Below are 9,940 nucleotides of genomic sequence, written 5' to 3'. Positions count from 1 at the left end.
GCATTGTTACTTCTCGGCTGTTCTTTCTGTTTAGGAGGGAAGTCATTATTAGAAAGACACCTTAACCAAAAAAGTGAGACTAAAAAACCGAGTTAAGAAAATGCAGTGATCTAACTACAGCATAAACCTACAAATCCAACCTTATCTGATTGTGCCTGCTGGAAGAGAAAGGTAAAACCATTAGTTTTTTCAAACAGAAATATTCTATGTGCTTTTATATATAGAGAGAAATCATTTTCTGTCCAATATGAGTTACTACATGAATTGTCAATACTCATAGTTCCATAGTTTAGTTTGCTTTAACTGTGAAGTCAAAATATCTTAGGTTTGATTGTTTTCCTTGTATTATGTGCTGTCAAATTTTCAGTAAATATTACAGTATATAAATATTTTAAAGACAATGCATATTATCTCTTCCATATTGCATGTACAGGAAGATGTACAGGAAGAGTCAATGTCTCCAGTCCACCCTCCAAGATTGACTTGTCATTACCCCCATTAGAAGTCAATAATAATAATAATAATAATAATAATAATAACCACTCCACCCTTTTAAATGGTGGTTGCATTTCGTGTAATAAAGGATTGAATCTGTTGCAGCTTCTTTACTCTGATCTTTTAAAAACTAAGCACAGCCTAAAAACCTTATTCAGCTTCCGAGAGAGGTGGTGTTGCGAGAAACAACAGCACCATCTGTTGGCGGAATAACGCTAAAAAGTTTGGTCCTCTTTTCTCATGGCCCAATATGAGCCACTTCTTCACACAACGCATGCTTTTCATAGATGTAAGCAAAAAGATGTTATATGCACTCATAAAACTGTGGAAGTGGCACTAGTGTGGTTGTTCCAGCAACATGACTCAAAACAGGTAAGTGAACCTAGAAGCTGGGAAATAGCCCTGGCAGCAGCTTTAAATTCTTCCTGATAACAGGTTTTGCATAAGTCTTGCCTTATATTTGGAATGCAACATTTGGTTTAAAACTTTTAAGCTAATAAGCAAATGCAACAACATTATTAAATCATTCAGAAAGAAAGAAGAATCCACAACATTAATACATTTGAAATAAAACTTTATTTCAAGTCAAATATTTAAAAATAATCTGTTTGAACAAAATAAAAATTGTAAGGCATTTACCTCTTGGTGTGATGCTCTAAAATAAATACTCTTTCATTCAAAATATTATGTGAAACTGTTCAACACAACAGGAGTACAGTCTGTTCAGGATCTTTGCATAGAGTTGTGTGATATGCATATATGTACACACAAATACATTTATTGATACAACAAAATAGTGCAATTATCTGGCACTCAGTGGCAATATAAAAGAGCATTCTGTTAGCTTGCAAACAGCAAAATCATAATGTTCACAGAGCCTGAGCATACCTAACTCTGTTAGATGGTTTCCATTGGAAAATACTATTTGACACTAAAAAAAACCAAAAGCAAATCTTGATAAGGTCTTCGCACTGTAATTGAAAGAGGATTTATATACAATCCTGCACCCAAATAGTAGTATGTATAGAAAGGTATCTGAAAGAGAGCACAGTGATTTCTGCAGGAAAATTACACATAAATGGGTCCAGGACCATAGCCAACTCGCCAAAATTTAGAGAAATGTGTTTGCCAATGTTATGTAAGTAGCTCTGTGCAAGTAACTTCATTTTGTCTAAATGCAATAAAGTAGTCCCCACAATTCACAAGGGGGAGCTGCAAAAAGCAATCTGACAGAACCAGATTTCTACGGAGGAAAAGAAAAGAAAATCTTTCCATTGCCTTGATCACTCACATTTTGGATTGTGGCTGAACTCTTTAAGGCATTCGGTTTAAGAAAAGTTCTGGCAGTCATAATAAGGCTGGCTTAAAATGGCAGAAAGTTAATTGGTTCCCCCCAACTATTTCTTTCGAAATGCATTTTAATGCTTCTAAAATGATCAGCCCTTTAACATAATAATACAACATACATATAAAACCAAAGGTGTTTTCTAACCCTATGGATGTATTTGCATTATATAAAAAAAGACACAAACAGTACGGTTGATAACTTTGTCCAGATCACTGCAAGAAGAAATTATGATTCACATTGCTTGTGAATCAAAATACTGAGACAAAACTTTTTTAAAATGTAGAACTGAAAAAGCTTGAAAAGCAGGAAGAGTAAAGTATATTACTTGCTTGTGCTGCAGAGATCCTAACTTGTGCAGGCTTCTTTTTTTTGGTGATCTATTACAGCACCCTTTTACTGCCAATGATCCCAAGGACCACTTTTATGATACCCTTATAAAAACAGACAAGTCATGTTGTGAATCACTGAAGCTGCACCTACATTCAAAGGGCAGTATTTTTATGACTGCTGGGGGCATAAGATGCTGTAAATGCATCCTAATTTACCCCTTCACACCATTATTTTGGAATTAATGGAAAAACATGTGATAGAAAATAAGGTGGGAAATGATAACATCCTCACATATCCTAGCGTTTATGAAGACGTTTAAGATTCAACGCACTCCATTTTATGGCACTAATATTGAGAACGAATGAGAATGTTTAACTTGACGTTGGAATGACAAGAATCACAAATTAATTTTATGAATGTCGAAATGTAGACATATTATTTCTGCACTTCTCAGATACACTTCAGTGAAAGTTGTGTATCTGAGTGTTCAGACATACAAAAAATAATAATTCATCTGCAATTGCCACTATTCATATACGAATGGTGACATACACCTAATGGCACTGTAAGGTACATAAAAATGTGTAAGGTTATTGGTTTAACTAGTTTTCAGGTTTAAATAGTAGATAAAATATATATGATTCTCCCGACTAAAATTAGTCTGTTTATAAACAGGCATAGGCCAAAGGTTCAGGTAGTTACATCAAATGGGTTTGGAGACATGGCAGCAACCATTTTTCTTGAACATAAAGAGCTCAAAATAACCTTCTTGAATTGAGTTTTTTTGAGTTAGTATTCCTATGGTTACACACACACACACACACACACACACACACACACACACTTAAACAATGGTACCAGGTCCTGCATGTGAAAATCTTTCTAGCAATTTTCTTGAATTCTTTTGTTGAGCCACACAAAGACAAAATGCTCCGGCAAATGCCTCTGTTGTATAACATTATATATGCTTTCATGTATATAAAAGCATATATATAATTTCATATATATATGAACAACAGAGGCATTTGCCAGAGCCTTTTTTTCTTTGTGTGGCTCAAGAAAAGAATTCAAGGAAATCGCTAGAAAGATTTTCACATTGTGTAATTGTACCGTTTCTGTCAAGTCAAAGCCTACAAGTCAAAGAAAGCCTACAAAACAGGCACTCAGTTTTGTCAACCTGGCAAGCTATGTAAACAATCCACATTTATCCTTTGAGAGACAGAGGTGCAAATAAATTTATAGCACTTTGCATCTATGGTCAACTAGCCAACAGTATTGTTGCACAGTGTGCCTGGTTTGTAGAAAACATTACAAGAGCTTTAAACAAGTAAAATTAGCTCTTAGGTGGCTAATTCTCTGTAGTGCATCACAGTTCACTGACAGGTCAGGTCAGACGCTCAGGAGTATAGGGGCAACTGCTGGGCTTGTGGAGATACCAACTGCATGAATAAGTGGGGTCTATGCATGTGGCTGTCATTATTTGCAAAACAGCAGTAGTTACATGTATCTGCTATTTGATACAGAAAGTGCTTCTGTGGGGTTCAGCAGTGTCATAAATCTGCTAGTGGCACACAAGCTCCTAAAGCCAATTGCACATAGCTGCTGATGACTGGAAAGAAACAACATAAAATTTAAATGTGCCTCCGAATGATTGATCTCTTCGACATAAGATTAAAACAAAGTGCTATTTTATATTCTGCAACATTCTAGGAGGTTGGATCCAGATTTGCCTTTTCTGTTTGCAGAAGAGATTCACATCCAGTGGTACCTCCCACTGGGGTTTATTTCTGAAGGCAATTTTTGTCGGTTTCCTCTTCAACCCCCAACCCCTCTTCCTCCCAGGCTGGTACAAATTTGGGAGGTTGCCAGAGGATGTTGAGGAAGGAAGTGGGAAATCAGTGCATATTTCCTCTTCTCCCCATCTTCTCACCTAGTGGAAGAATACTCTTAATGGAGTTGCATTTCTAGAAAGTCTGGATCCAACCTCATGGTATTTTTCCTGAATGAAACATTGTTTGAGGTGACTGAAATAAACCTGACAGGCTGTGTTTATTTTATTTTTTATTTTTTTTAAAAAAAAACTTGAAACAGTTGCTCAAGATGTGCTCTGGTGCTGGCATGATTCATATTTAGCAGAGCCAGCTGCTATGACACATTCTTAGAAAGCCATCGCTTCAGTCTTAGTTTTTGCGTGAGAGTTTCTATTTAAAATTTAGGGGTTTGCTGTGTTAAAGTTGTACAGAAGTCACTGCTTCTTCTTTCTTCTCTGAAGACTCCAGTTGCTCTGGTGGAGGGTTATATATGAAAACTGCTGTAACAGTAAAAACGATGGAGACGACTTTGGCAATGACGCCTGCGAAAGGGAAAGAAGGAAGGTTTGCAGCATTCTAACAATTTCCCTTTTGCTAATTTAGCACAGCTGGGGCTGTGTGACCATACCAACCAGGGCAGCTGACAGATTCCAACAGTGTGCCCACAAAGTGCGAGTCTCACCATTGGGTAGCCCCCCAGCCCCCATCTTGGTAAGCAGCAGTGACACCTCTGCTGGGAGGCTATTGCTGCAGCTCCACCCGACGAGGTGAGTCTGTCCTGACAAGGGATAACTTCCAGTTTCCTCTTTCACGTCTGTTGTCAGCCATTTATGGTCTCATCACTGCATTTGTAGGAAGCTCACATCTGTCCATGTCTGTCACAATAACTTCCAGCAAGCATCAGGGCACGTTAGGTTGCCCCTCGCGAGCAATAAAAGTAAGAAACTGCTGATCCTCAGACCATGTACAGTGGTACCTCGGGTTACATACGCTTTAGGTTACAGACTCCGCTAACCCAGAAATAGTACCTCGGCTTAAGAACTTTGCTTCAGGATGAGAACAGAAATCGCGCGGCGGCAGTGGGAGGCCCCATTAGCTAAAGTGGTACCTCAGGTTAAGAACAGTTTCAGGTTAAAAGAGGCTCTCAGGGTCCGCCCAGACAGACGCCTCATGTTACACCTGCCTCTCTCGTCTCCCGTGATTTTTCATTCCTACAAGAATGGACCTCCAGAACGAATTAAGTACGTAACCAGAGGCACCACTGTACAGTGGTACCACAGGTTACATACGCTTCAGGTTACATACACTTCAGGTTACAGACTCTGCTAACCCAGAAATATTACCTTGGGTTAAGAACTTTGCTTCAGGATGAGAACAGAAATAGTTCTCCGGCGGATTGGCGACAGCAGGAGGCCCTATTAGCTAAAGTGGTGCTTCAGGTTAAGAACAGTTTCAGGTTAAGAACGGACCTCCGGAATGAATTAAGTACGTAACCAGAGGTACCACTGTATTCAGTTTGCTTAGCATACCAGACAAATGAGAAACAAAACAGTTAATTCTAACTACAAGGTGCCTCCCCCATCCTATATCCTCACTGGAATTGTTCAGACTCGGACTATTTGGAGCTCAAGGCTTTGGAGAGATACTTACTTATGCCCACTAGCATATAGGCCATTCTGTGGTTGTTATAGGTCCAACATGATCCTTTACGTCCACACTTATCTATATCCCAAAGTGTACAGGTACTGTCTATTGAAACACCAAAGAGGATTGGTCCAGGTATGCTGCCTGTAGAAAATGGAATGGTGAAAAACAATAACTGAAAATGCAAACTCAGATGCCGAAACCATGCTGTAAAAGAGAGGTGTTGTACCAATAGTGGACTTCTATAACCAATAAAGAAGGCTCTTCAAGCATTCCAGAATAATATAAATATATTTTTGCCTTTAACAAAATGCATGATTGCAAGACTTAAAGACGTAGTTTATATGTCTAAAACTATTACTAATGGCAATAGCAATGTTTTGAATAAACCCTATGCTATCAATTGACTGTCAATTTTTTTTTCATATTTTAAGATTCAGATTATGATCCAGATCCTCCTGTTCTCAGTTACCTCTGCAATGTGCTCTCTCAAACAAGAACATTTCTCTGTGCATTCATGCCTCCAGATCATGCCCTCTGAATGTACAGACTAGCCAGTGCCACCATATTGATGCTTTTCCTCAATCTCTAATAAGTTTTCGCTTGATAAATCATCAAAATGGAAATGAAACGTAGAGCCTGGCAAAGTTCTTAACACAGAACTATCAGACAAATTTGGAACTGTTGAAGCAAGAGAGGGCAAATCCCCACACACACCAATTTTCAGTGACAGGAGACCCTCTGGGGGACCCAATCCACCGGTCAGATTTGGCTGATAAGCAGTAGCGGAGTACAGATGGAAAGCCCTGGAAAAACCCAGAAAAAATGGGGGGGCACTTCCCCACCCCGGGTTGTTGTTGTTGTTGTTGTTTTGCAAAGCTGTTTACCCCCAGAAAAAATGGGTGTGGAATATTCAAACTATATCAAACGGTTTTTTCATTTTTTTCCAGAAAAAAAGGCTTTGGAAATAAAATGGGGGGGGGGAGTATGGGAAAAACAGGGGGTGGTGGAAAAAACCTGGGTTTCCCCCCAACTTTTCCAGGTTTTATCCAGGCCTTCCCATCTCTATATGGGAGATAAGGATCTGTTCCATGTCTCCAACCCTGCTCCAGAGCTACAACAGAGTAACAAAGTGTGCTTCAGAGCAAAACTCCATGAGTTATTATAAGGAATCAGGGAAATATGGCAAGATTGTACTGCTTGGAGCACTCTATGTGGCAGTTTATATAGACGAGTTATGGGATGTAGAAGAATATTGCTTATTTAGAAATCAACAATATTCCAGAAGCCTATTCATTTACAAGTTATTTATTACTAAGTTTTGCTCAAAAGAGACGGTGGCTAGCAACATAGAATTTAATGAAATCTAAAAATATTCAAGGAAATGAGCCTTTCATGTGTATTTTAAATAAAAAATAAACACAAATCAGCCGCAATAAATTATCAGTGGTATCTCCTCCAGAGTCAATATCAACTTAAGAAAGATATGTTTTAAACTTCAGCCTGAATAAAGGTAATGATAGTGTACATCAGCCATGTTTGAGTCACCTGTTACCTGCATTTGTACAGGTAACATCCTGATCCTTCCTTTTCCATAGATAACTATGGATCCTCGGGGCACCTATGATGCTTAGAACTGTGACCATTATTCCTAGTTCCTACTTAAGTATAGAGGTTTTAGAAAACATACCCAAAATTCGTAGAAAGAGCATGTGAACCCCCATAGCAAATGATCGGTGCCTTTCTGGTACACACCTGTAAACCAAAGTTTGATTTATTGTTTAATAGAGATTTATACCATCCTTCAGCAGAAATTATGAGGATGGTTGACAGTATAAAACATGCATAGCTATCTTTAAAAATACAAATGTTAAAACAGCAGTGAGGGAGAGCACCAAAATTGGTATGAAAACCTCATCCAATTTTAAAATACATTAAGATTTGAAGTTTAAGGAAATGGCAGCAATGTAACTTTCAAATCTACTGCTTCTTCTGTTCATCCATATTTTCAAATCATGCTTCCATTTGTGACTTCTCATTTAGAAGTATGAAAACAGTTTTTGTTTTCATTCTGTAATTTTGTAGATACAATGCCTACTTAAGAAAAATGCAGTCTTTAAGAATAAACAAGAGACACAATAAAAAACATGAAAAACAAGAAAATCAAATTCAACAATATATCTGTAAATTGTTCCATGCTGGTGTCTAGTTTTTAAGGAAAGGAAAGGCAAAATTATTATGTGATTCTACAACGTCAAAGAACAGTTTTTGCATCGTATGAGAGTTCCAAAACACACATACAGCAAGGGATACTGTTATCCACAAAGAAGATGTTGTTATGCAATACATTGCCTACAAAATATCTTAACCGTTTTGGCTATCCAGGCTGCTGGTGTGAATTCTGGAATAGGCAAAAAAATTGCCACCATAAGCTCCCACCAATACTGATTAGTGTCCGGCCTGATATCAGCACCCAGAATCATCGGACAGCTGCCAGGGCTCTGGAAAACCCACAGTGCCCACCACTGGTGCCTAACTTGGGTCCCTGTTAAATAAATGTCCTTTTCCCAGTGCTGGGCTATAGTGCAGGAAATTAAAATGTTAGCTTCCAGTGGAGACCAAATGACTTCAAACTTGAATCCTGTTGCTGCCCACGGATGAATAAATCAACTGTGGGGGAGTCCTAGTTTAGGCAAGGGCCCACCTATTTGCCAAGGGCCCTTCAAACCTGGGGGAAAACCCTGCTTCAGTATACATTTTACATTCAGGTTACTATAGATTTTTTATTATTATTATTATTATTATTATTATTATTATTATTATTATTACTATTATTATTATTAGGAATAGTCAGCCTCTCTATCCCTCTATACATTCAAGCACAGATGGACAAATCAGTCAACTTTCTGTTATCTCAGTTTCTAATTTTTCCTGTCTTAAATTTAACAGCAATTTGCATTGGAAAAACCTTACGAAAATGTGTCAGCCTTTTAGTGCAAGTTTCTTTTAATACGCAATATGCAGTTTTGAAAATATATGCATGTTTGCAAGCAATTTTCCTGAGTAAATGCATTTCACATGATATGTCCACTAATATATGCATTTATATATGCATTTATATACGCCCTTCACCCTAATACAGCCGTACCTTGGTTCTTGGACATAATCTGTCCTGGGAGTCCATTCAACTTCTGAAAAAGTTTGAAAATCAAGGCACGGCTTCCGATTGGTGGCAGGAGCTTCCTCAATTCTGGGTTTGTGGCATTTGGGAGCCAAAACTTACCAAGGCATTCACAAACCAAGGTGTGACTGTCTGTGTATTTTTGGCTAGGTTGACTAGAGAACTGCATTGCAAAGTTTAGAAAATTGTGTATTTCAGGAGATGGCTGTATTTCAGTTCACACCTTGTTTCAGAAAGTAAGGGTTTGGTAAGTTTGACTTTAAATGCAAACTGAATCAGATTTCTCCCCTATAAGATTCCCCCCACCCATATTCAGCTTGCTTGTGTTATTGAACTTACAGGCAACTTTCAACTTAAATAGGGGTTATGTTCCAGAGATAACACCTAAAGCCAAAATCATATATAGTCAGAACCCATTAGGTTTAATGGCAGGTAGAATAGCAAATGGCTTTTTTTCCCCAGACACCCACTCCATTTCCACCCCCCCCCCTTTACCATATGTGTGTGTGTGTGTGTGTGTGTGTGTGTGTGTAAAAGGTAAATGACCTCTGGGCGACTATGGGGTTGTGGCGCTTATCTCACTTTCAGGCCGACCGTGACAGAAACCTGAGCACACGGAAACACTGTTTACCTTCCAGCCTCAGCGATACTTATTTATCTACTTGCACTGGCGTGCTTTCAAACTGCTAGGTTGGCAGGATCTGGGACTGAGAAACGGGAGCTCACCCCATTGTGGGGATTCGAACCGCCAACCTTCTGATCAGCAAGCCCAAGAGGCTCAGTGGTTTAGATCACAGTGTCACCCGCATCCCTCTTACCATATATATATATATATATATATGCAGGTTTTGGTGTCTTCGGGTGTCTTCCCGTGTAAGAGTTGGGGTGTCTAGGCGACGTTTCGACGAGGTCTCACTCGTCATCTTCAGGCTGGTGCTTTCGGCTTCTTGTTACTGGAACAGAGCAGGATCTCAGTGTTTGAGTTCCTATAAATACTGTTGAGGGGGTGTGGTGTATAGCCTCCAACGTTCTGGGCAGAGAGGAAGTTCCCAGGTTAGTGTGCCTTTTCTTCTTTTGTTCATTAATTACTTGAGGGATATCTTGAGTGATTTCTTGAGTGATATTCTGAGT

The 9,940-nt window shown here is 38.8% G+C and overlaps 1 protein-coding gene across 2 annotated transcripts in view; it reads right to left on the bottom strand.

The window, feature by feature from the left end:
• Positions 1-1,052: 1,052 nt before the first annotated feature.
• Positions 1,053-9,940, bottom strand: part of SLCO4C1 (solute carrier organic anion transporter family member 4C1) — a 39,704-nt gene continuing 30,816 nt past the window's right edge. For both annotated transcript variants that reach the window (XM_081212386.1, XM_081212385.1), the window contains exons 11-13: positions 7,319-7,383; positions 5,635-5,772; positions 1,053-4,526 (exon numbers count right to left, since the gene is read on the bottom strand). In XM_081212386.1, coding sequence (XP_081068512.1) covers positions 4,402-4,526; positions 5,635-5,772; positions 7,319-7,383 — 328 coding nt within the window. In that variant the 3' untranslated portion in view covers positions 1,053-4,401. The remainder of the gene's footprint in view (positions 4,527-5,634; positions 5,773-7,318; positions 7,384-9,940) is intronic.

This window comes from Podarcis bocagei (genome assembly GCF_964188305.1).
Source record: "Podarcis bocagei genome assembly, chromosome: 11".
Lineage (NCBI taxonomy): Eukaryota > Metazoa > Chordata > Lepidosauria > Squamata > Lacertidae > Podarcis > Podarcis bocagei.
Note: the sequence above shows the minus strand (reverse complement) of the source record. Positions and strands in the feature narration are given on the sequence as shown.